This window comes from Hippocampus bargibanti, linkage group LG14 (assembly GCF_051943395.1).
Source record: "Hippocampus bargibanti isolate YZ-2025 linkage group LG14, ASM5194339v1, whole genome shotgun sequence".
In the NCBI taxonomy this organism is placed as follows: domain Eukaryota; kingdom Metazoa; phylum Chordata; class Actinopteri; order Syngnathiformes; family Syngnathidae; genus Hippocampus; species Hippocampus bargibanti.
The window spans coordinates 14,304,713-14,331,626 of NC_142747.1; the positions used below are offsets into that span (position 1 = coordinate 14,304,713).

The 26,914-nt window shown below is 41.2% G+C and overlaps 1 protein-coding gene across 2 annotated transcripts in view; it reads right to left on the bottom strand.

The window, feature by feature from the left end:
- Positions 1 to 26,207, bottom strand: part of arhgef12a (Rho guanine nucleotide exchange factor 12a) — a 38,970-nt gene extending 12,763 nt beyond the window's left edge. Inside the window, exons 1-15 of one of the 2 annotated variants that reach the window (XM_089013039.1) lie at positions 25,013 to 26,207; positions 10,736 to 10,756; positions 9,689 to 9,780; positions 8,243 to 8,308; positions 6,042 to 6,140; positions 3,326 to 3,375; positions 3,090 to 3,147; positions 2,823 to 2,992; positions 2,608 to 2,721; positions 1,542 to 1,649; positions 1,235 to 1,360; positions 990 to 1,088; positions 422 to 532; positions 210 to 308; positions 60 to 102 (exon numbers count right to left, since the gene is read on the bottom strand). In XM_089013039.1, the coding sequence (XP_088869165.1) occupies positions 60 to 102; positions 210 to 308; positions 422 to 532; positions 990 to 1,088; positions 1,235 to 1,360; positions 1,542 to 1,649; positions 2,608 to 2,721; positions 2,823 to 2,992; positions 3,090 to 3,147; positions 3,326 to 3,375; positions 6,042 to 6,140; positions 8,243 to 8,308; positions 9,689 to 9,780; positions 10,736 to 10,756; positions 25,013 to 25,044 (1,288 nt within the window). In that variant the 5' untranslated portion in view covers positions 25,045 to 26,207. The remainder of the gene's footprint in view (positions 1 to 59; positions 103 to 209; positions 309 to 421; positions 533 to 989; positions 1,089 to 1,234; positions 1,361 to 1,541; positions 1,650 to 2,607; positions 2,722 to 2,822; positions 2,993 to 3,089; positions 3,148 to 3,325; positions 3,376 to 6,041; positions 6,141 to 8,242; positions 8,309 to 9,688; positions 9,781 to 10,735; positions 10,757 to 25,012) is intronic. The other variant, XM_089013040.1, reaches the window with a different exon arrangement.
- Between the last annotated feature and the right edge of the window lie 707 nt (positions 26,208 to 26,914).

A 26,914-nucleotide genomic window follows, 5' to 3' on the forward strand; every position in this document is an offset into this window, starting at 1 on the left:
AGAGCAAATAAAGAGCACCATTTCTAGAATATTAACAGAAACAAGGGAGAAAAACTGACCAAGATCGGCAGAAATGGATTCTGGAACTGGCACTTTCAAGTGCTGAAATTAGAAGGATAACTGTTAAATACCCAAAGTGATAACAAAGGTCAAACAATGTCATTATTTACTATGTGGTTTCAGTGCAAAGAAAATAATTATGTGCTTACTGCTCCCCGATCAATGAAGAAGGTATGGAGGTCCATAAAAACCCGTCTGGTCTCTTTGGAGTTGGTTTGCTTGTACAAGTCGGCATAGAGGTAGCACAGCTAAGGATGCAAAAACAAAAAAAACAAAAACAAAAACAAAAAACAAAGAAGAATGAAAAACACAAACAAAGATCTCGGACTGAATATAAACAAAATATGTTTAATGGACATACCACCGGGGCAGGATCGAATTGAGAGATGACGTGATGCATGAACGCTGCAAGGTGGGCGGGCCGAGATTTGAGCTGCTCAATGCTGGTAAAGCGGTTACACTGGCCATTTGTCTGCCATCGAAAGGGAGAGTGATGTTAAAACAGACACAGAGTGTTGGGGTAATTCGCTATATGAACATCTTTAAACATATTTTTGCATCGTTTTGTTTTTCTTGGACTTCCTGATACGTCATATCCTGCCTGCCTTTACAAGACGTCACATCCTAATACATCACATCCTGTCCGTCTTATATAAATGCTCTCCCAGTGCGTCTATCTTTCTCTTTTCCTCTCTGTCTCTACTCAACCGACCTCACCATGTCCCTGCTGTCTACAAGATTAAAATAATGTATTCTGTTCAACACCTGGCTTCTTTGATCTCACCATCCCACTTCTAACACCCTGAAGAGTGATGAAGCAGGAACGAACGATCACTCTTTACCCATCACAGAGTAATACGCTGCAATAGCATATATTTGTTGGATGGTAACATTAAAAAAAAGTGATGAATGTAAATATAGTACAATACCTGCTCAGGGTCAGAATCAAAATAATCATCCTCAGCTCCAATAATATGTGAGATGAGACGAGAGGAGGGGCAGCTGACGGTGGTTGGAGAAAACGAGTCCTGGGGAGTGGCAACACAGTTTTACATTGTAGATTTAGTGCTTTCTTTTAAAAAAATATGTGCTGGTGGAGAATATATTGTAGTAAAAGGTGTCAAACAATCACACTGAAGCTCAGAGAAGTGGCGGGGATCAGATGAAAAAGTACCAAATCAGTGGCATCATCCGTCCCCGGGGAGTGGCAGGAATTGAAGCTGTTCCTGGGTGTGCTCTTTGGACTTGGGCCAGACAACTGGCAAAAACTCTCTGGCGAGACGAGTCCAAATCCAGGAATCTGAAGGTAGAGAGGAACACAACCTTACACTTGCAATCAGAAAAAAAAAATCAGACAGCCTTGGGGAAATTTGCAATGAATCCGATATTTCCTTATGTATTTATAGTGAAGGACATATATTGAGGCAGTGAAATCAAGAGTGAAGAAACACATTTTTTTGTGTGTGTACTCAGTAACTTACAGGTGTGCTGCTGCTCCAGGACAAGTCAGCACTTTGGTCTCCCGCTGCGAGAGTGTGCTCCGTCTCAAACATGCTACCATCATCTGCATCTCCACCCGGAGCAGCCTCCTACACATCCACAGAGACATTTGTTTGCGAATATATAAAACACATCACACAGGATACACATCGAAACATCTTCAAAAACGCAACAGAAAAGGGTGGTGCTTAATATTTAATGAGATTGCACAAACACAACCATGTAGACCACAAGACATACGCATGTATGGATGTATTTTCACCAGAAAAGACATTTGGACCTGATTTTGTTTTTATATGTGATCCACATTCACATGGTAATTTTTGCAACACAAACGATCTATGCTTGCATTGGACAATAATGTCAAAAACCCAGAAATGCAGGGAAACAACATCTTTCTGTTGTCATTAGAGGTGCAAAATAATTTTCGGCTCATACAATGCATTGGAAAAGCGTCGCTGAATAGGTGCAGTAACATGCAGCAGCGGCGTGTGGTTTGACCCATAAATGCTGGCAGTGGTGCAGCTAAACAAAAGACAAAGGATCAGGTCTAATCAACATTTACTGTGGGCTCATATTTCCCATGATGCCAGGCTGCAGTGGCTTGTTGAGACCAAAAAGTCACTCGTATGGCGATGGTAAGCTGTTTGTATTAAGACCTGCAACGAATCACACCAAGTCCGTTTGGAAGTGCAGCGAGGCCACCTTAATAAGCGGGTTTCGGTTCGGTTGGATTCATTGTTTGTAGTAACACCTGCATAAAAGGACCTGACCAGCATGAGAAACTATGTTTTTTTTTTAATGCGACAATAGACATTCAAGATAGAAATCAACCCTGGGGATAACATTAGGTAGTATGGTAAAGATGCTGCGGACATAACAGAGAGGCTTTCCACAGTAACCTAATCCTCAAAAAAGATGAGGATTAATTCTTGTCAGGCGTCAAAATGCTCTACAGTGATTCATACAAAGATCTTCCAGATGTTGCTGATAAGTTGTAAGTCCATTAATACCTTGAGGTTTGTTTGCAGGTGTGATATGTCCTACCTGTGTTGCGCCGGTGGTCTTGAAGAGCTGACCCTGCAGCTGTGGAATGTGTGTTTTAGCTTCCTGGTTGTCTTTCAGTAGTTTGGGGTTACGGCTGTACTCGTCCTTCATCACCTGGGCAGCATAGGATGTACAGTTCAAAGAACACACACTTTTAGAATTCTCTTATTTCATATCTCCTTGAAGCATGTGGAGGAATTAATGAGATTAAGTACCCATTGAGGTGTGGAGGTGAGGCGGTCATGAGGACTGTACGGGCGTTCTGCTGCAGGCGAGTTTGGGGAGGAAATAGTAACGCCCAGCATTTCAGACTCGGCTTCAGAAAGGGGGATCTGGGCAAGCCCTGGAGGGCGACCCAGTACTGTGAGGGCCACATAGGAGCCCGCTAAAATCAGAATAAATTCAGTTGAATTCAAATATTACTGTTTCAAGACAACAGTGAGCATAAATGCTGGCTTCATTTTGTTTTTAAAAAAACTTACACTTGATAAGCTTTACCACTTCAATGTGGTTTGAATGTGTAACAAGGGTTCCGTTAACCTAAAACACACCATCAGCATTACGTTGGAAACAGGCATGCAGTTTTCAAAACAAATCATTCAAATCTGCAATGACTCCCCAGTAGGTGGCAGAATCAAGTCCGTTCAGACATTTGGCAAGAAGACAATTGGCTTCACATAGTGAAGGAGGGAAAAAGTGTTGCAGATAAAAACACTACCTTGATGATCCTGTCTCCGGTCTGAACGCCTGCCCGCATTGCAGCGCCATCTGACAAAAACACAGCAATCAAAGCATTAAACAAATGGAAATATAGACGAGGTGGCTTGACATTAAGAAAACTATGCTGGCAGATCAAAGCGGCAATTTGAGTATCACAACACTGGTTATGTTTTGAAAAGGACCTGTTTCCCAGTTCTACCATCGGCAAAGGATTCAAAGACTGAAAGAGACAGGTTTATTATGACTCCCGTCAAGCTGAAACAGTTTTGCTTCTGCTGACTCCCATGAGACAGCTAAGTACTAGCAAACAAAGCCTCAAATGAAGGCACATTGATTTGCATCACTTTTCGAATGAACAATACTTCTGTTTGCACTGTGGTGATCAGTATAATGGTGGTTGCACAACTTCAGATTTGTTTTTAAATTGGCACTTATTGATTTAAGTCAAATTGAGGTCAAATTGGTATACCGTATTTTCCGATGTATATGGCGCACCGGAGCATAAGGCGCACCCCCATTGAATGGTGTATTTTCAAACTATTTCAATATATAAGGCGCACCTTCAATGAATGAAAACAGTTTTCCAAATATAAGATATAAATATATCATTTTTTTTCAACGATAAGGCACACCACATAAGTAAGGGGCGAATGTAGAGGCTGGGGTTACGCACAACTTCTTCTACAGGGGAAATGGAGTCGTGGCTGCTGAAACCTGTTGTGGATCAATATTACTTCACATATAAGCAGTGTCTGAAACTCATGACAAAAAGTTATCTGACACCCGGGCAGACAACTTTGAAAAGTTGCCTGCCCCATTTTTCACAACTTGAAACAACGTGGCAATTTGCATACTCGGCACCGGCAGCCGATCAGAAGCCTGTTTCGTGCTTTGGACCACACCATGACTGAAAAGTGTACTTGAGAGTTTTGAAAGCCGCTTAGAAAGAGGAGTCCACGTGGCTTGTCGTGGTTTGTTTGTAGCCTTTGCTTTATTGAATAAAACAAACGTTTGATTGGGGGGAGAAAATTTTTTTGTTTTTTTTCTTGAAGAAGTTGTCGGCCACCCGGGCTGTGACGTTTTGAAAGTTGTACACGCAACGTAAAAGTTGTACGGTCCGGGCCACTGGGCAGACGCTATTTCAAACACTGATATAAGGCACATCTGCGTATAAGGCGCAGGGTCATATTTTGAAGAAAATCAAGGCTTTTGGGTGCACCTAATACAACGGAAAATATGTTACTTGAAACAGCAATGAAGTTGGACGATAATATATATATTTTTTAAGTGCTTTGTGGTTATCTATTTTCACTGACAAAAGATCGGCCATACCGTATTTTCCACACTAAAAGGTGCACCGAGAAGCTGTCCGTTTTCTTAAAAGCTTAAAGACTGTCTTGAAAGCCGATGCGACTTGTATATGGTTATTACAGTAATATTTCGACCGGGGAAGCCCACCCTGCTCTCTGAGACGATAAAGATATGATTCTTCGTGCTCAACAACAACAAGAGCAGCTGAGAGTATCCACCTTTTTTGGAGTACCATATTTTCCGGTGTCTAAGGCGCACCCAAAAGCCCTGATTTTCTTCAAAAGATGACCCTGCGCCTTATATGTGAAGTAATATCGAGCCACAACAGGTCTTGCAACTGCTGTCAGCAGTTACTGATTCCATTTCCCCCTGTAGAAGTAGTCCGTAACCCCAGCCTCTAATGTAGCACCTTATAATATGGTGTGCCTTATATTCGGGAAAACTTTTATATATTTATATACAGTAAAGTCTCGTTATATCGATATCGGATATATCGATAGTCCCAGTTATATCGATACTATTTCTATGCACGCACGGAGAAAATTACATGCAAACAGGGTCGGATATATCGATAGTCCCGGTTATATCGATATTTTTTCGGACTCCCTTGAATATCGATATAACGAGACTTTACTGTATTATATTTGGAACTTTTTTTATTCATTGAAGGTGTGCCTTATATTCCGGTGCGCCTTATACAACAGGAAATATTGTCCAATATATCGCTCCTGCAACGGGATTCCGTTGTTCTGCTGGGACATTAAATGCTCACGTGAGCAACTACAGTGAGACCTGGAAGGTCGTCATTGAGAGTAACGCCCCCCCATGCTCTCTATTGTTGGGTTTGTTGTGCTTTTCCCACATTCCGGAGTGGGGTTCCGAGTGGACCGTGTTCAGCTATTCTATTCTTGAGGCGGACGACCGGGATTGTGGGCATTATTGTGGTCGGTGTGTCTTGTAGCATACACCCCCAAACCCTCTGGTGAACACCGGCAGTAAGGGATGCCGCCAAGTTGAAGAAGGAAGCTCAACGAGGCCTTTATTGACTAGTCAACTAGTCTATACAAGTCCCAGACTTACAGATTGAACTGTGTGAGCCTCTTTAAGTGTTCATTCAAAAAGCAAAAGCGCCCAAACAAAGAGAAAGCGATGACAGGTTTCTCTGTCTGACCTAATAATACACATCGCCGTTCGCTCTCAGCAACACACTGAAAGAGCACAAATCCAGTCCAAGTCCTCTGTTTGAAAGACTGCATCTGATAATGCTGCTCATATGTAACTACTCAGACAAACAGACAGCCCGCGGCTTCTACGGCGCCTCAAGGCCGTCAGTGGAGGCGGAGGCGACTTCCCAGCGGCAGTTATTGTTTCAAAATAATGACAATTGTCAAGTCATGTGCTACCTTCTTTGACGAGCTGCACAAACACCGGATTGTCACCACTGACTGTGAGCCCAAAGCCGTTTTCATCTTTCTGAATGATGACACATCGCTGGACCAGACCTGCAAGTGAGACAAAGACATGATATAGGGAGAAGAAGAAAAGATGTTTAAAAATATGTGAATGGAATGTCATAAATGTCTCGTTTCACATTTGCCACACATTTTAAATGCTCATCCTTTTTACTCTCTAATCTGTTTCGCATAAGCAGCAATGAATCATGATGTGGATGACATTGGGTTCAGATGCTAGTTGGCATTGTAACTCATTATTATATACAGCACCCTGGTTAAACATAAAGACAGGACAGTACATTTGTTGTTTGGAAGATGTCTCAAAGTGATCTTCTGATCCAGACCATTCCACCTTGTTTTCTCACAGTTTTAAAGGGGAAACAATTCTTCCTCGGTTTTTAAGATGAGCGCTTATCTAACATCTGATAGTGAACTGGACTGACAGGGAAGAACGCACAGAAAAATGAGACAATCTTAGAACTTGACAGAGGATCAACACCAAAAGAAAAAGCAATGTTTGAACATATAACTTTGTCATGGATCCATGGTAGAGTATTCATCTCCCAACCCAGAGGTTGTAGGTTCAATCCCCCGGCCGCTGCGACTATATTGAAGTGTTCTTAAAAGCAAGGTACTAAAACCCCATTTATCCCTAATAAGGTCATCAGTAGGCAAATGAGGAAACAGTGTAAAGTGCTTTGATTACCAAAGTTAGAAACACACTAATCTACGTGACAGCCCATTTACCATTACCTAGGAAAATTGACTATTCAAAAGTGACCTAGGGTGTAAAACCTGACCTTTGAACTCATTTATTTTTGCAGCTGAGATTTCCTAACCATTGTCGCATCAACCAAAGTTGAATCGATCAATAAGGGCAGTGGTGGGTTGGGGGTTTTGTTGAGTGGAAGGAATGGGAGCTAATGGATGTAGAGAGGTTTAGGGAAGCAAAAAAGCCCCTGGCGAAATGAGGAGCTGTGTCGGTCTGCGACACAGCTCTAGACAGGGCTGAGCGGGCAAAAGGAGGGAGGAGAAAGTACAAAGCTGAGGTGTCAAAGTGATTAAGCCAAATGGGCAAACTAGCTGGTGTGAATTTACCTCTAGATGCTGATCTTACGCATGTGTTCCAATCTTAACGGTTATGTTATGGGTCAAGCTATAAAAAAAATACAAATTCTGGCAAGTGGGAGTGCTAATGTGACAAATGAACAGGCTAATCCATCTATAATAATGCATTATTCAGAACCTAGAATTGATCTGTTTGTGGCACCTTTGAAATGATGCCAACATTAGCAGATGGAAAAAAATGATCACCGCTATTTTGCTCTGACTTTTTTGTAAACAAATTATTTGAGTGATTCAATGGTGGTACATCCTCAAATCGAACACTTTTTGATGAAGAATAACAGCCGCAATGGAAAACATGGAGCCACAAAGTGCAAGTCGTCTCCCAGGAAGATAAAAATGGCTCGCTTTGTGGTGCACGTTCCAGTTTCAAATGGGAAAATTCCCAATGTTGTTGATGAATAAGCAGGGCGTAATTCAAGTTGTAGTAGACTCTAATGTGTTCAACTGTTTCATCTTCACCAGACTGACTCCTCTCCGGAGTTACAAGCGCTCAACTCTCAAGTTACCGCCGCATCATCATCGGCTGGCGTAACCTTCCTAAAATAATGGACTGAGCATTTTTTTCAGTAGACACGAAAAACTGAAACAATTATAGTACTGATTATATTATATTAATCATTTCATTGTAGGGGAAGTATTGAGTGATTTGTTGAACCAAGGATGGAGCTGATTTGAAAGAGGGTGGCCAGGATCACGCAATGTTTGGGGCAAACACAAAACCAAAAACTAAATTTCCTCCCCAAATTTAAAAGGAAAGGAAAAGGACAAATATGCAGTTTATCCTTTGAGGTCTTCTAAGTCGTGTGGTATGCTGATGGCGATTCAAGTTTTTCTGCAATTTTCTGTTGCCTTCTTACAGCGTCATTGTGCATTCTAATTTCGAGGTGTCGCTGTGTGTCTTGCAAATAATCCAGTTCGAGTTATCGTCTTCATCTAAAAGCATTTTCACACCAGCATGTTCTGTGAAAATGTTAAAATGTGTGCAAATGTCACACCAATCATCCCAGAAAGAGCAACCTTACCACAGGACTCAGGCTTCCCCTCTGCTAGCACACTGCTGCTGCCACTCTTCTGCACCACCAGAGCTTCTGCTCACAGCCCCCAACCATGCAGACAGCATGGCGGTCGGGGACGCGCATGCGCGTGCATGCACAAACAAAAACACACACACACACACACACGCACACACACAAGCACGCCCACGCACGCACGAAGAACACAAACCAACACAAAAGAAAGGAAAGACACGAAATAGAAAATCATGAGGGAGAAAAACAATAAGAGAAGGAAATAAAAATGATTGGAAAAAAATCAAAATAAACGGACACTTCACAATGGTGTGGATACCCAAAGATTGAATTTAATAATTTACTGTAGTATTGCATTGTCCTCGTTGGGCAATTAAATAAGCAAAATACACACACATGGAGAGTTAAATAGATGTCAAGATTGTTTATGTTTAATACTTTTTTGGACTTCACCCTTGTCTGTCCGTTCCAAGATCACAGGCAGATAAGATTGTCTTCACATTGCATTAGATAGTACATGTGTCATTTGGCACATAGTCCTTTTTGTCACACACATGTATTAATAATCACTTTATAACATATTTTAAATTTCATTTATATAATCGGATAGGGTTTTATATTCCTGCCTCTCTGTAGCAACTGCATTTTCAACTGTCTGACTAAAATGTGGCTTTGAGAATGTGTGAGGCACCGCCGACAGGCACATAATCAAGTGGAGAGTGTTTGAAACTTCCAGAGAACTCAATCTATTCATGTGCTGTTGCATCATACAGGGATAATCCATCATGCAGTGAAGAGGTTTCCTTTTTTAGATGTTTTGATTACAGAAGCTTGAGTTGCAGCGCCCAGATGGCTGACTAAAACCACAGAGGGTGTTACCAAATTAAACCATTTTAAAAACAATCTTTCTCAACCCAAAAAAGAGCAATATGCTGTGCATAATTGGTTTCGAGGCATTGTCCGCGTTTTTAAATGTGCATTGAGGCCACCCAAACTCACGTCCCACAGTTGCACACCCCTGGTATAAAATAGCAACGGCCACACAAGTATGAAACAATCCAAGAAGCTGCATCGATAAAAGAATGTAAACGTTCCAGTAACCATCTAACAGTGTTCGATTTGATCAATTAGGAAGGGATAGACTATTTTCAAAACACATTCAGCCAAAGAGCAGATAAGATCAGACCACATTGGTCAAAGTTTTCAGACAACATGAAGCATTCTGGACATAAATGCAACCTTTCAGTATCTCAGCTGCCTTCTGCAAACTGTCATTATCTTACATTTGTAATAACATTTGTTTTATGGAACAACACAGTGCGAAATAGATGGGACACACAGTTATGAACAAAGTTAGATGAAGCAATGAAATGTGGGGAAAAAGGGCAGAATATATTTTGCAAGGAAAGAAAAATAGTTTGCCTGTGCGTAGGACATTACCTGTCGGGTCAAACTCATTAGAGGGAAGTGAGCTTTTGTCACTTTTAGGTTTCTTGTCCGGGGGGTGGTCTTTGTTGAGAATGCTGCTGGTTCTAAAATAAAAACAAAAGAGAAAATCATTAAAATGGAACCAGGAAAATGTATCACAATCTATAAAGCTATATATTGGATTATTTCGTTGTAGCGGGGGAAAACCAGGGAACCCCCGTCCGGGCCTGACCATAAAAGAGTGACAACGTTGAATGATTCACAGCTAAAGTAATTGTTACAGCTGTTGTAAAAAGCACTGTATAATCAAGGTGAGTTGAGAGTCAAGGAAAAAAGAGGATCATAAAATGAAAACAAGTTGGGAATCTTGGGCGGGGAAAGAATTTGGGGGATTCCCTCACATGTGGAGGTCCAAGGGGTGTGCATTTTTCCACAAAAGACAATTTGATATGGTTTGTGATATGCCATAATAGTTTATAATTTGATTATTCAAAATCCAAATCCAAATGAAGATCAATCAGCACTGCAGAACAGAGTGCGCCTTAAATCATAGAGGTTTCACTTTATACATAGGTGATCAAAAAATGATTGAAAATCATGTGCAATGCAGATTCAGCAAGCTCGACGGGATATAAGAGAGGGTTTAAGATTGAATCTGCCACGCACAAGCAGCAATTATTCACTTCAGCACTGACAATAATGCGGATGAGTCACAGCGAACATCTCATGCTGAAAAACGTGACAGCCGAGAGGATGTGGTGGCGCTCTGCTGAGCAAGGCCAGAGAAAGGACTTTTCCTAAGAAGAGTTGCCACAAGGCCACGCACTAGCTTGGACCTCGGCACGCCATGTATGGTTGTTGCCGCCTATGCCGGCCCCAAATGTGAAAGGCCACTGTTCTGCTCACAGTGAAAGGCAGTGATGGACCACACTTAGAAGAGGGACTCCTTTGTCCGTGTTGTGTGTGCGTATGCTTCCGCACTAGCTGGGTGGGGGTGAAGGAGGGGTTGTTTAGTTTAAGCAAAGAGGACTTTTGCATTTCAGCATCTAAGATTCTTACCGGTTTGCTTTCTTGGGACACCTGTAGGAGAGAAGAGAAGCACCAACATTAATATTTTACAAAGATGACCTCATCATGATGATAAAAGTAAAGAAAAGACAAGACGCAAAGCGTAAAATGAGATATATTTCCCTGGGAACCGCACGGTGGTAAACACAAAAATTCAGATCAAACATCCGAGTTTTTCAGTGGCAGATGAAAGCATTTTCCTGGTCAAATTTCCACTGGCTCATAGATTTTCCCCATTTCCCATTGCACGACCAAACACATCTGAAATAACTGAAATAAATGTCCTGATAAATCTACTGAACCTCATCGTGACTGCAGGCATCAGAAAAGGTAGCACAAGGAAATGGTACTGTGACACCACTTACTTGCCCTAAATTAAATAACGGGTGGTGCTGGTGGGTAATTGTCATGGCCTTTTTTTGATGACTGATACCACAAGGTCATTTGTACATGACACTGCCTGCAGTGCGGATGCAGCATGTATAAAGCATTACAGTGGCCTTTAACTCATTCACTGCCAGACGTGCAAAAACATGTCCACTCCAGTGCCAGAATTTTTGTCATTGTCACTCGAATTCCAGGACCCACAAATTATTGCGTTTTTAAGACTACATAAACATCCAATGCAGCGTAAGAAACCTAAGACTCCCTTTTTTCATCAGAAAAAAAGAAGTAATTCCTAAATAATATGGGTCTGGAGTTATATGAGCTTGAAACGGGGGCGGCTGTCCAAAATACAATGAAATACATGCAAAAAGGTTTAGTTTGTATAGCGATTTAAGAACAGCTGAAGCTGGAAGAAAGCTCTAACATGGAAAAGGGGGAAATGATGCCCCCTTGTGGAAGGGAAAACATTGCCAGAGGCCATGGCCGGCGCTTTATCGGCACCTAAACAAGAAAAAAACTAAACCCAAATAAATTCAGGAATGGTGCTCTACATCATATTTTCCATTCCTGAATAAATCCCTGAATGGCAATGACTGAGTTAAAGGGAAGTCCTTTTTCAATGCGGAGAGAAAAACATATGGAGAAAAAAACATACATTTAATATGTTTTTTTTTTTTTACGATTAGGGTGAGGGAGTCTTGTTTCCCAGTGTATAGAGCAGGTGAAAGGTCAACATCTATATTGTCGAACCGTTCAAGTACTTACCATTATACAACAGAAACAGAGTAGTGAGAAAGTACACATTTCAGTCCTCATGACTCACGAGCAACCATCAACTCTTTCTCCTTAGTGACACTGTGTCCCATTCACAGACGTACTGGGCATTTGAATGGCCCGTTTATGAAAACCCTTAGGTGTGTAATAAGTTCCAGAGAGTCAGCGAGAGTGAGCGATCAAGAGAGCGAGCGAAAGCGAGAAATAGAGCGATCGGCGGAGGAAGAAAGAGGCGGATAGTAGACCAACATTACCATTTTTTTAAATGGCCTTTGTGATATATTCCCTTCCTCTTAGTTTGGAGAATGATCAAATAAAATCTTTCAGTTGGCAACACTGAAGACAAATCGGTGCGTTCACTTTCACTTTAGGTGAGTGTGCACATCAAAATAAAAGCAGAATATCCTTGACATTTTAATTTCACTTCATCAAGGCTGCACAATGTGGATGGCCTGGGTATGGCCTGCAGGCCTCACTTTGCCCAGACGTGCTGTAAATCTAAGTTCAAATATGAGTTTGTTGAGTCGGGGGTGGAAAAAATGAGCACCAAATAACACCATCTGGTACTCAATTGAAACCACATTAAAATCATTACGTGCAGCCTTGCATATTAATGTGTCATCATATTGTGAAAATCATCTTCATTTCCCACCGAGGCACCAATATTGGAGCAACATCACCACATCCCCCATTTTCGAGCGGAGATTTGTGCCACTTCCGCATTAACAGTGAATTGTCTGCCTCACAGACAATAGAGCTCCAATGTTACGTTTCCTCATAATGACTTTAATGATCTAATGAAGATGGTAATGAGAACAGAGACGCTCACGAGGGGAAAGAAACAGGACAACAACACAAATACGATAAAATGCACACTAAGTGATGGGATCTAATTAAATTGGATTTTAGATCCAGCTGTCTACCGACACTGAAAGACAAAAACATGACCTCTTGACATGCATTTGCAGTCTCTGTACTCATATGGTCTTTCCAACTAGACTGGTCCAATTTATTTGTTTGTTGCTCTGCGTTTGCCTTGCTTACGAAATGTCTGCGGTCTCTGTGATCATTGGTCAAATAACAATGAAGTGCATTTGACTGCAAAACAAAGCAAACGACACCCACCAAAATACAGGGAAAGAAACAACAGGAGACACAGCCTAAAACAGTGTTGAAACAGCTGAGAAGTTTGGCAAGATTAGGAAATGGAAAACAGATGCACAGTAGCCAAAATGGTTTTTGCACAAATATTGAAATTATTTTTACCAACGGTAATAAAACTGACAGAACCTGCGCCCCAAAAAAGAAATAAAAAAATGATCCTGATTGTAAAGTTATGTAATTCTGACAATGTTTTCATGTGTCGTAAGAAACTAGATCCATCAGTGTTCTGAATAGTTTACCCTCGATATTAAGACATCTCTGATCTTCCTTGCTATTCCTCGAAATAATTTGCTCTTGAGTATGTAGCACTATTTTTCGATATTTTTCTCACCAAACCCTTCTTACATGGCCTCCTATTTTGCTGTTCAAAGAAGGATGCACTCGTTTTGAACGTGGTTCAAGTGAGACCTATGAGAAAATTAATTCAGTTCTTTCACAATAACATTAGGATGGGTTAGCAATTTGTATGGCTTTTGTACCTTTCTCTTTGTGAATTACTCGTCATAATCATTTCATAAGATTCTTTTTTCGATCGAACCCAGTTTAAGAACTACTGCTTTAGTAGAACTAATCTCGCCTCGACCTCCCAAATATCCTGCGAGTTTGGTAATATGAGCAGCGCAATGTAGCTTTTTGAGATGGTCACCATCATTAAATAGCTATTCCTCGTGTTTTCATGAGGCTGAAAACGCAAAGTGGGAGAAAAGGTGACAGAGTCAGAAAACGGTGGGGTGGGAGGGCAGAATAGGAGTGGGAAGGTGGGCGTGCCGATGTACTGCAGGCTTGGGCTTGAATGCTCCATTGAGGTTTTGGTGTTTGGATGGAAAACTGTTGCCAGAGCTAGGCCAACATCAGCAACGGTGGCAGCAAGGGAGACTAGACCAAAGTGAGGGAGTGAGAGAGTGAGCAGTGAAGGTAGGGAGGGACGATCAACACCCACAATTTTGTGAAAGAATCTCCCAAAATGAAAAGGAAGGGAAAATTGTGAATAATGAAAGAGTACATGAACAGGGGGAGGATTCACGGTGAGCCCTGTAGCGTCTGACTGCAGTGAGTACTGCCAGGCTCTGAGCCACTCAGATTCTGTCTCTCATCAAGTAGCAGGGTCTATAATAATACAAGACATCTTTATTGATAAAGCGCTTTCAGGACAGGAGGTAGAATTGTGGTAAACGTGATTGTCTGGAGTATTGACAGGAGATAATTCTCTCATGTTGCTGTTCTTGCTGAGTTGAGGACTTTGGAGCGGATAAAAAGCTTGATGGTCTTTTAAGTTACTTTTTGCATGTTGTGTGTGCAAATGCTTTGTTGGTGCATTCGATGAAATGGTAAAATATTTTCCAAGTCTTTCCCCATTGTTATCCCCAAAACATTGCCTTTGGCATGGTGATAATATTTGGTCCAACTGGAATCAATATGGAAATCACTTCTAAAAATGACGAATGATGGGAAGGAAGTGACACGCTGGAAACCAGTTATCAACAAGAACTTGTTTAACAATCTCAACCCCAACCACTGGGAAGGGATGACACTTATATTATTCAAGAATACCCCAAATCTGGTACATGGGTGTTAACTTTAGCACTGTTGAATAACTACCCGTTGTTGTGATTTCTTGAGTTTTGAGTGTAAGGCCAAGTAGGAAAAAGAAAACACAGGATCTTCTACCCCAGCTCCTTTGCACAATCTTTCTAAGAGTGAAGCTCAAGTGCTTGCTTGTCCCGACACGAGACAATACCATTGTAGTGGCAACTTGTGGACCATGACAAACAGAGACTGACAAAAACCTTTCTCATGTGGGATTAAATTTGAAGGAGGAGGGGTCCGGCAAGAAGGGAAACATGGATTGGACAATTCTGGGAACTGCGTCGCAGCTCCAAAAGATCAGAATGAGGAGTCGTCGATTCAAGTAGCAGGGACAGACTACCCCGCACACCAAAGTAGCAAATTTCACTCGATACCGATGAAGTGGAGGCATGCTGTGAGGCGGCTGAGTCATATCGGGGGACTATCGAGCAGCTTGGAAAATTGGAAAGATTTTCTATGCAGCCAGCAGGACTGATTTTATCTCAGCCGCATTACGACGACTGCACCAGATGTTATCTAATCTGTATACCCGAGTCACAAAGTGTCGTTGTGAACAAACACACGCAGCATGCCATGGTCACCTCCCCCTCCCTGACATGAAGGACAGAAAGGAGGCGTGGATATGCGAGATCCACAGAGTTATGGTTCTTTCTGTATTGTGGCCACGTCTAATTTCAAACAGACGGGTGACAATCACGGCCTTAGCAAAGCCCCAAGGTATCAATGTGTTAACTGGGGCACAGATTAGGAAAAAAAGAGGATCAGTTAGTGTTTGAACCAGACAGGGCAGAAGGGGGTGCAGTGCGCACAATTGTCATTAGTGCAGGAAGGAACAGAAGAAATAGCTCTGGAGCTCAAGCTAAAGCCTCCCGGGGAAAATGGTGCCCTTTCTGCCCCAATAAACCTCATCAGGATTCCTGACATGAAGGCCAAGGGAAAGACATTTCTTCACTGTGTGCTGTCTCCTGTCCTCTGGGACTGAGACGGCAAAGGAGGTAGTTCAACATGTTGTTTATATTTTCGTTGACCATAAACATCGGAGGACTTGTCCGATCAGTGGGAAATGTTCCTGGCATGATCAGACATGTTAACAAATCCTCACAGAGTCCTTTTAGTTCCTCTTTTCCCTAAAAACATGTTATATTCATATTTCACATCAGTTTATGGTTGTTTATTAAGAAATGGAGACCTGTTCTCAGAACAAGAGATCTGAAAGATGTATGAATTGATCAGAAAGACATGCAGTGATGCAACCCAACCATTGAAATTAGTTAAACAAAGTTTGACTTCGACTTGAATGTAATTAATGGTAGCTTGCTGTTCAGTGCAGCTATCATTCATTTTTATCAATCAGTTTAGATCAAGGATGTCAAACTCATTGTTTGCCGCGGGCCACATTGTAGTTATGGTCTTCTCTCGAGGGCCGTTATGAATTTGGGGAAACCATTAGAATGTTTAATCCTCTTTACATATTACATATAGAGCACACTCCAAATTAATGAATGTGCTGTTCTCAAATTTGAAGTAAAAATCATGATTGTTATTGTGGTTGACATGGGACAATTTTAAATTTTGGTTCGGACTTTCGCAAGCATCATGGAATTTCATGGACATCATGGACCGAATATAATGATGCTGCGGGTGAGATTTGGCCCCTGGGCCTTAACTTTAACATCTGTGATACAGATGGTGAATAAGAACGTGAAAGTGTTTTGTTGTTCCGCACAGTATGACCAAACACTGTAGTATTTGACCGATGAACAATTTTTCATCACAACAGAAAAGACAAAAACATGATGAAGCATTGGTCGTTGTTATGAGCAATTCCTCAGACGTAAATTTTGGTACTTGTGGTGCAAGTTCGTTGCTGCACAAGACCTAACAGGCCAGTTACGCGAAGAATCAGTCCACATGTCGCTGGGCACATTAAGCCAAATTATCTACAATAGTCAACAAAATAATCGGTAAATGTTGACAAAAACTGCTCAGAACAGATCCAAGTCTCTGTCCTAATGCTGTTGATCTGACAAAGTGCAGCAGCTTTTGAAATCAGCCCTGAATCAGCAGAAAGGAGCAGTGCAAGGTTAATTGCAGTGCAGTGGGAGGTTGCTCCTCCGCTTCCCTCTGCACATAACTTCTGATGGCAGGGAGAAGGGCGTTAGGAGTTGGTATACCTCATCCAGAGTCTTCTTTGACACAGTTGTTTCATTCCATAATATAAATGAATAGTTCTTTCCATTCCAGATGAAGACAAAATAAGGTCATCCTCTTAGAAAAAAAAGTTATGTAACATGTCGATAAATCCTGATTGTTAATCGGCCCCGTGTTTTTAGCAAAGTCCAGTGTGACTTCTAAGGGACTCCCTCCTCGTTGATGTAATGTGAAAATGATTCAGCTCCTATTGCCTGTTTATTCACGGGAATTCCAGGCACATGAGCTTGTTGGAAAAATAGTTACAAAAGAAGCTAGGGAGAAAAAAAGCCAACTTGGCAGCACAAATGTGTGCTTTTGTAAATTCGCTCCTACAGTGAATGTGTTCTCTACCACTGAGTTAGTGCAAAAACTGCCCATAAGTGAGGTGACTTGGGAAGTACATCCACTACTGAATACATCGATTTTCTTCTGACAAAATACAGAAATTTATCGATAAAATAAAATGTTTAACAAGCGCGACACAATCTCAATACTGAATTAGCCAGTGAACAGGTCCATAATTACCGCCATATTTTACTTAATGGAATGAAAAAGAAGAAACACGCCACTTCATATTTTATGTAATTTCCTCTGAGATGTACAGTGCCTTGCAAAAGTATTCGGCCCCCTAGAATCTTGCAACCTTTCACCACATTTCAGGCTTCAAACATAAAGATATGAAATATTTTTTTGGGGGTCAAGAATCAACAACAAGTGGGACACAATCGTGAAGTGGAACATCATTTATTGGATAATTGAAACTTTTTTTAACAATAAAAAACTGAAAAGTGCAATATTATTGGGCCGCTTTACTTTCAGTGCAGCAAACTCACCCCAGGAGTTCAGTGAGGATCTACGAATGATCCAATGTTGTCCTAACTGACTGATGATGGTAAATAGAATCCATCTATGTGTAACCAAGTCTCCGTATAAATGCACCTGCTCTGTGATAGTCTCAGGGTTCTTTTTGAAGTGCAGAGCGCATCATGAAAACCAAGGAACACACCAGGCAGTTCCGAGACTGTTGTGTGGAAGTTTAAAGCTGGATTTGGATACAAACCGATTTCCAAAGCTTTAAACATCTCAAGGAGCACTGTGCAAGCCATCATATTGAAATGGAAGGAGCATCAGACCACAGCAAATCTACCAAGACCCTCCAAACTTTCTTCTCAAACAAGGAGAAAACTGGTCATAGATGCAGCCAAGAGGCCCATGATCACTCTGGATGAACTTCAGAGATCTTCAGCTGAGGTGGGAGAGTCTGTACATAGGACAACAATCAGTCGTACACTGCACAAATCTGGACTTTATGGAAGAGTGGCAAGAAGAAAACCATTTCTCAAAGATATTCATCAAAAGTCTCGTTTAAAGTATGCCACAAGCCACCTGGGAGACACACCTAACGTGGAAGAAGGTGCTCTGGTCAGATGAAACCAAAATTGAAATTTTTGGCCACAATGCAAAACAATAGGTTTGGCGTAAAAGCAACACAGCTCATCACCCTGAACACACCATCCCCACTGTCAAACATGGTGATGGCAGCATCATGGTTTCAGCCTGCTTTTCTCCAGCAGGGTCTGGGAAGGTGGTTAAAATTGATGGGAAGATGGATGGAGCCAAATACAGGAACATTCTGGAAGAAAACATGTTGGTATCTGCACAAGACCTGAGACTGGGACAGAGATTTATCTTCCAACAGGACAATGATCGAAAACATAAAGCCAAATTTACAATGGAATGGTTCAAAAATATCATATCCACGTGTTAGAATGGCCAAGTCAAAGTCCAGACCTGAATCCAATTGAGAATCTGAAGACTGCTGTTCACAAACACTCTCCATCCAACCTCACGGAGCCCTGGCTGTTTTGCAAGGAAGAATGGGCAAGAATGTCAGTCTCTCTATGTGCAAAACTGATAGAAACATACCCCAAGCGAATTGCAGCTGGAATTGGAGAAAAAGGTGCCGCTACAAAGTATTAAAGCAAGGGGGCTGAATAATATTGCACGCCCCACTTTTCAGTTTATTTGTTAAAAAAGTTTAAATTATCCAATATATGTTGTTCTACTTCACAATTGTGTCCCACAACAAAAAAATACAAATTGAATATCTTTATGTTTGAAGCCTGAAATGTGGCGAAAGGTTGCAAGATTCAACGGGGCTGAATACTTTTGCAAGGCACTGTAAGTCAAGGAATCCAAATGTATGGTGGATGCTTAAAAACTGACTGAAAGGAGTCCCGACATGCCAACAATAAAGTGTAGTGCAGCAATGAAATGCCAACACTTTCATACACTAAGCCAAAATGAAGCATACAAGCGTGCGCTGCACATCCGACCTATATTTTATTTTATTTTTTTCCAAGATGGCGCCTGAGTAGGCAGCCATCAGCAAGTGCTCTCGCGAGCCTTGCTTTTTTTTGTTGTTTTTGTCTTGTTATTGTGTTTTCTTTTGTCACTTTATGTTGTTGTGCGTCACGTGGAAGGGATACAGATTGTTTTTCAGCATTTTTGGCCACGACAATCATCAAGGAGGAGACTGTGCTGAGCGGTTGCGCCTTTCGGCAGCATGAATATGCCAGTACTGTTTTTGAATGGGAGGAATGTCTGAGCCATTTGACTACCATCGCTGGACAGCTCTGGGGCCATTGTGCTTTTTTGCGCCTGTAATGGGCAGCATCTTCACAGCCCCGCTTTGTTCAGTGGAAAGGTCAGTGCTGTTGGACAGTCTGCGGTTGGATGGATGCATGGCTTGAGGAGCCCGCGATAAGAAGAAAGCAGCGTTAGCGCAGAGCCCCGATGCGTATGTGGAACTGTCGCAGCTTGGAATTGAAGCGGATTTATGTGGGACAGCAGATGTGAGACAATGTCTTTTCGTCAATGGATGCTACAGCTTCGTGTTTGCTTTCAACATTTAGCTTGTAGTAGACGTACAAATTCCACCATGACGTCCCTGATCCACTGCTGACATGGATGCTTTGATCCTCTCCTCTTTCAACTAGAACTGCTTCATGTCATCACAAAGAGGGTACAGCAAGTCCTGAAGAATTGGATTGGATTGGATATGCCTTTATTAGTCTCACAGTGGAGAAATTTACATTTCACAGCAGCAAAGTGATGAAAGGAATGAAAGTAGAATGAATGACTCTGTGTCTTTGTGTTGTCATATTTGTTATTTTTTCATTTTTTTTTCCCAAGATGGCGGCGCGTGAACACGCAGCGGCTCCACTCTCCCGGCAAATTGGCGTTTTCATGTTTATGTTTGTTAAAGTAATTATAAGTGCCTTGCATGCTGGGTCCGAGAGGACAGTAATTTCATCTGTGCTGTATGTCATGCATATTAGCATATTTGACAATAAAGCTGACTTTGACTTTATTTACCAAATATTGGACATAAAAAAATCAATGAATTAATTATAAATAACCCAATAAATCAATGAATACTTAACACTATTCTCATTTCACACAATAGGATTCTTTTCTTTTCCGGATGAATTGCAAAATGCTCAATGACACTGGCCTCATTCACGGCAACAAAACCCTTTCAACTTTATTTCTTGTCCTCGTTTTCTCTGTTGTAATGATTTTGTCTTTAGTGGAGTGAGAGTAATGTGTGCCCCTCAAACCCCCTTTGGCTTGGCTAAAGGGGCAGGACTGTAGACAGTGTCCACAAGCATCAAGATCAGAATGCCCCTCCCCACCCCCCAAGTCCCTTCCCGGCACGTAAATTGCACCAGTTCAAAGCATACACTCCACCCACTGTCGAGCATCATCATCCATAGGCATTGCTGTTATTTTTATCACCACTTTTCGATTCTCCTTTCAATATCCATCAATGTTTGTGCTGTAGAGAGAAAATTGATGTCTCAATTATAAATTAAACCAAGAGCTTGACATTAAATACTACAGGTGCATTGGAAGCCTAACAATGTAAAAAGCCTACGGTGCCCTTGAATTAACGGCTTCCACAGCAGAACGATACCAACCTAAATTTAGTTTGCGTTTATGACACCTATAAAATGCTACTATGGGATGATGCAATGAATTCGACAGGTCTGGTATCTGGCGGCATATATGAAAAGAACAACATAGAGCTACAGTTGTAGATGATGTACATTATTTCCCAAATCAGGAATATTGTGATTCTATTCAGTTTTGATTAGACAGGTTATGGTTCAATTCTATCAGATAGTCAACGAACCATGACGACTGTCCGTGATTAATTGATGAGCAAAATAATCGTTTGAGGCAGCGCAAATTCATTTTGGTCAGAAATTAAACGCAACAATAAAACACGAACACTTTGAAAATCTCCAACATTTGAGACAGGCCGGTGGCACAAATGAATCACCAGTCAGCACCGCTGAATGCATTGTCTGTTGTCATAACAACCAAACAACAAATAAAAACAGCTGTTTCTATTATTTGAGGGATACACACATATCACCAATACCTGTCCATAAAAATAATCTTTCCCACATATTTATCACATGTACCTGACCTACAACCTTGAACATATAAGGAGCATGCAGACTAAAGCTAGCTTGCTGCCTCTGAATGCTATTGTTTACTTTTAGTGATGTCACCAGCGCCACTTTCCGGGAGGGCCTCAGGGCAGGCGGGTGGAAGGGTGGGAAAAAAAGCGTGGAGATCAGCAAAACGTTGTGACAAAGAACGAATGGCTCACAAAACTGACCCGGAGGCTGGCAGCCTACCCCAGATAGAGTTTACATACACGCTCCCCGCATGGCCAACGCAGCAACAAAACAAAACACAAAACATATCACATGCATGGTGCCACAAACAACCTCAATTTAAAAGTGATAAAATATTCAAACAATGTGAACAATACAGCGCAGCAAAACACGCCACATCCATTCCAGATGTCAGTTTACTTTGAACTCACACTGCACATGTAAGATGCAGTCTACCTTTAGACGGCTTTGCATTTATTTACTTGTTGAAGAACGATTACTTACGCTTTTTTTCATTTTCAACTACAACCATTTTTACATCAAAATGCTTTCTTGGTTCGGCAAGTGAGGGCTTTTAAAGCAGTACTTGTCTCATGAAAAGGGGTGGGTTTTTGTAACACCCAAGCCCCTAAATAAAACTATAATGTACTATTACATACTCGGCCGATGATGCCGCTGACTGGCTATAATTAAAGTATTCAGAATAGGAGTTTAAGACACAATTGACGACATTTGAATGCAGGTAACAGTGTGACACTGGAAGGAATTATTTTAACTTCTATTCTACCTTTCGAGAAAAAAAGTAAAATGTTTGTTTGACCACTGTTTGTCATAAAAGGTTCAGCTGTACTTTCAGCTCAAACCTCAATGCAATGTTTCAAAACACATTCTTCGCTCTCCAATACAGTAGCAACTGCAATCCAGTAGCTTCTTTGGGACCACACAATGTTGTGGTATACCACACCAAAATTGGGTGCGAACCACCGCTGTTATCATTGCAGAGGTGGTGGTGGTGGGGGGGGGGGGGGGGGGGTGTCGAGTACAATAAGGCTTGAAACGGCTTGCTTATACCCTGACCATGACGTTACAACCAGAGCTTTCTATCCAGAACTAAGTAAGCACATTCCAGGGAGTTGGCCAGCTTTCCTCACAGGTATGTGGGATTCAGGTAAAAGGCCGGTCACAACACAACAGAGGAAAACATTTTCAGAGTCAAAAAGCATGCGGGAATTACTTCATGACATGTACTCCAAGGTATTCCAATGGATTAAAGAGGGGGGAAAAAACAACACTTCACAGGGAGGATTTATTTGCTCGTGAACCGAGGGAACTAACTGTGGAGTCCAAGCTCTCTGGACGGATTCCTCCAGTAAGATGATTATGAGCTTCTAAATCCAAAGATCGTTTTAATGGATGGAGAAGAAGGTAAGTGTGAAAGGCTTAGAGGTAATAGTGGCATTACCTAGCTAGGCAGAATCTCTCTTTGGAGAAGTAGTAAAGTAGTCCATTAAGATCGGATGTAGCTCCTTGCGAATTAGATTGGACGATGAAGTTGAGTCAGCACATTGCGACAATTCAGTACTCGGTAGCATGTATGAGTCTCATTAGGGAGCTACGTCTGCCAATTCAAAGTGTTCTTGGGGAACAAGATGCCCAAAACGATAAACTCAACAACGGAAGAACATCACAAGGTTTCAGCACACCTCACTTTTTTCATAGCCGGCATTACATGATTGAGTTTATTGTGCTCATTAGGGGGATGTTATTGTGATTGTACTCAATTGCATTTTAGGCAGGAAACCACATGGTCATGACTAAGTATTTTTACCATGACAGTACCATTACAGTTAGGGAGCAGGAGTCAAGTGGAAAGGAAAACTGAGGTGTTGGTTTTGGATCGAAAATGATGAACGTGGTCATTGGTTGTGATTTACTTAACCATATTCAACAGATTCAGCCAACAATGTACCGAGGGATGGTAGGAATGTTTGATTTACGACTAATATTCATTTATTTTTCAATAATGAAATATGATGATTTTGTCCATTAATCCATGAATAAGATTAACAAAACATTCAATTTACAGTAAAGTCTCATTATATCGATATTCAAGGGAGTCCGAAAAAATATCGATATAACCGGGACTATCGATATATCCGACCCTGTTTGCATGTAATTTTCCCCGTGCGTGCATAGAAATAGTATCGATATAACCGGGACTATCGATATATCCGATATCGATATAACGAGACTTTACTGTATATTGCTTTGTTCAAAAACTGGATGCAATATTTTTCAAATTAACAGTGCTGAAACAAACAGTGTTGATCATTGTTTTCCAAAGTAAAATAAATGTCATTTGATTTCAAAACAAAGACAATGAAAAAATGATATGAGTGGAAGTTTTCTTTTATTTTGCTTCCCGTCAATGGCAATGAATGAGGCATCTAAATGATTGTTCATCAAAACCCTTTATATTAATTTTCTAGTCGATTCGCTGCCAAATAATCATTGCAGTTCTCAATGATTTTGCATGAATAAAAACAAAAACGTATAGGTGAGAAAGCACAGGAATTATTTTTGTCCACTTGCGGTCACCGTCCTCTAGCTCTACCTTAGTATCTGCGACTTTGACAGGCTTTAAAAGGGGAGAATCGCCAAGTGAGTGAGTGAATGAATGAGTGACGTGGATCTCAGCACATGAGATTGACTGGGCTTGAGTTACAACCATCAGCGGCTCATATATGACTTGAGGTGGCAGTCATACTGTGTCAATAGTCTATGTCAAGTCAAGTAGTCAATAGTAATGAAATTAGCACATACATGAATGTATGTTTTTTTCTGGAATGAATGTGAAGCTTTTATCTAAACTTCTATGACATTTCTGTGCATTGGCAACGTAAAACATTTTAGAATATTGCCTGTACCATAGATTTGATCAAGTTTTAATGACTTATATCAGGTTATCACAATGAAATTTGCTTCTTCAATGTTGCTGTGCCGATGACCATTTTGTGTTTGGGAGTCTTTTACTGAGCGAGTTGCTTGTTCTGTAGCCACAAAGGGACAAGTCTTCTTGTGCCGGTCCCAAGCCCGGATAAGTACAGAGGGTTGTGTCAGGAAGGGCATCCGACGTAAAAGCTTGGCCAAAAAAAAAAAATGCGGATCAAACCTCTAAAGATGGAGGACACTGATTTGCTGTGGCGACCCCTTGAAGGGAAAAGCCGAAAGGAAAAGAAGAAGTGTGTGTCAATGAAGAAATTGTTTGACTGGAGCTATCACTTTACTGGGGTACACACACTTATTTGGCATAGAAACTACTTTAAAAATGATCACGTCAAAATGATCTACGGACTTCATCCATTTAGAAATAAACGTGTATGTCTCTATATGCAAGTTATATATAGTTGTCTACCTTAATTAATTAAATGGACTCATATAGCCTACATTCAAGATCATATATTGGACTGACTTGCCGTCTGCGTCAATCAAGTAAAACATTTCACCAGAATGATCGGTGGAAATCTTTTTTCTTGTAAAACACATTCACTGCCATTCACCGGAAGCTATATCCATCGCATTTAAGGGACAACTGAGTTAATTGCACGAGAGCCACCGACACAACTGGTAGCTCACGATCGACTTGATAGGCAACCCTGATGTAGTGCATAACTGGGTGTTTATACTTTACCTGTCAGTGAAGCTGGACTGTGTGTCACTCATTGGGCTTCCGGTTCTAGATTTGCAGTGAATTATATCCGATTAACATTTTCCAGAGTGTGATGTGGTGACTTGGTGGAGCGTCCTTCTCTGGCATTCGTGACGAAGAGCTTTTTTTAAATAAAATAAATATAAAAAAGAATATGCAAACGGGATCGAGATGACAAATATCCTTAATGTATTGGGCTAGTAGGTCAGGGCAAGGTGGATTGCAATGGTGCAGACCCTAAAAAGGAATCAAGGCCTGTGTAAAGAGTATATCCTTCCACTCGTTGATAAACAACACTGCTGGTCCAAAATGCATCAGTGTAACCCTTGCATTCACGTCCCAGTTTTCGTGTATTCCGATCTTAAGGACACCGTGGCGATGTAATACGCCTGCCGCCACCCCAGTCCGGTTCGAAAAAGGAACACGTCCCTGGGAGATCCCGTGAAATTCCTCCAGTCGGCACTTTGTGGTTTGGTTTATCCTGATCGATTCTTGACGTTTCTATGAAGAGTCGTCCGATACCATAATGTTTAAAACAAACGAGCAAAATGAATTATAGTCTGGAAAATGGCGTGAATCTTGGTTGTATGGAAATCCTCAAAGGCAACGAGAGTTTAGACGTGATAGCTTTAGGCTAACAAAACAAATGAGCTCGATTGGGAGGAAAAAGAACTTCACGTCGTGTGCCCTTGTTTCCACTGCAAACCAAACAAAATCAAAATCCCAAACAGTGGATGGAAAACGGCACAAGCGTCCACTGATATTTTCTGCGTCTCAAGCTTTCGAAAAAAGTCTGTTCAACAAGGAAGATGACAATCCAAGCGAAGTGTAATTGTTAGCACAGCTCTGCGCTCCTTGACTCCATGTTTCCAAAACGGAGTCACTCGATCGTCTCTCAGCACAATTCCCGTGGATGGAAAGGGAGGCTAGGCTGGGTGGTCAAGCTAACGGGGCATAAAGTAACAAGCTGTCTCTCGCTAGCGTCCAGTCGTGAAAAAATACAAAAACTCGAAGGGGCGTTAAAACCTTCAAGGACGCTCGCGACTTTTTCTCCCAATGCTAGGCGTCATTTGTACCAGGCTAAAAACTTGAAGAAACATAGGAGGAAAAATACCAGTGTCTGCTGCTAGCAACGCCCTAGCATGCTAACCGCCGCGATTCCTAACTTCAGACAACCACTTCCGCCGGGAAATGGGATAACCCCAACAGCATCATGGTTTTATGAAATCAATAGGAATGTATGAAAACATCTTGGCCTTGATAGTTGATTCAATTTATATCACATACATACAGACTCACACACACATACATACATACTGTACATGCAGACATAAATACATTCATACGCAAACACACACACACACACACACACACACACACACACACACACACACACACACACACACACACACACACACACACACACACACACACACACACAGAGTAACAAAGTACATACTAAATTGTGATGTTCATGTTTTGAACGTAAACGAAAAAACAAAGTAAATAAAAATAAGACTAGGGAAAACTAATAAAATTTAAAATATCAAACTAAACTCATAAATAGATATGACAAAGTTCTATTGATTTTAGCTTTAACTTCTTATTCGCCATTAGTTAACGCTAGTCAGCCACACAAATAACACATATTGCTGGGTCTGTTTTTAATAGGTGTTTTTTTCTTGATTAATATTAAATAGATATTGTTGCTCGTTAGTATCATGTTGCTTTTTGTGTGTATTTGATTGTCATATTCCTGACGATTCACGCGTGAAATCAAATTGCATTGGCTTATCACAGTGTACAAATCAACCATTTTGATCTTGCATTATCCAAGTAAACATGTCATCGATGTTTTCCATCTCGGTACAGCAATCATTTGAT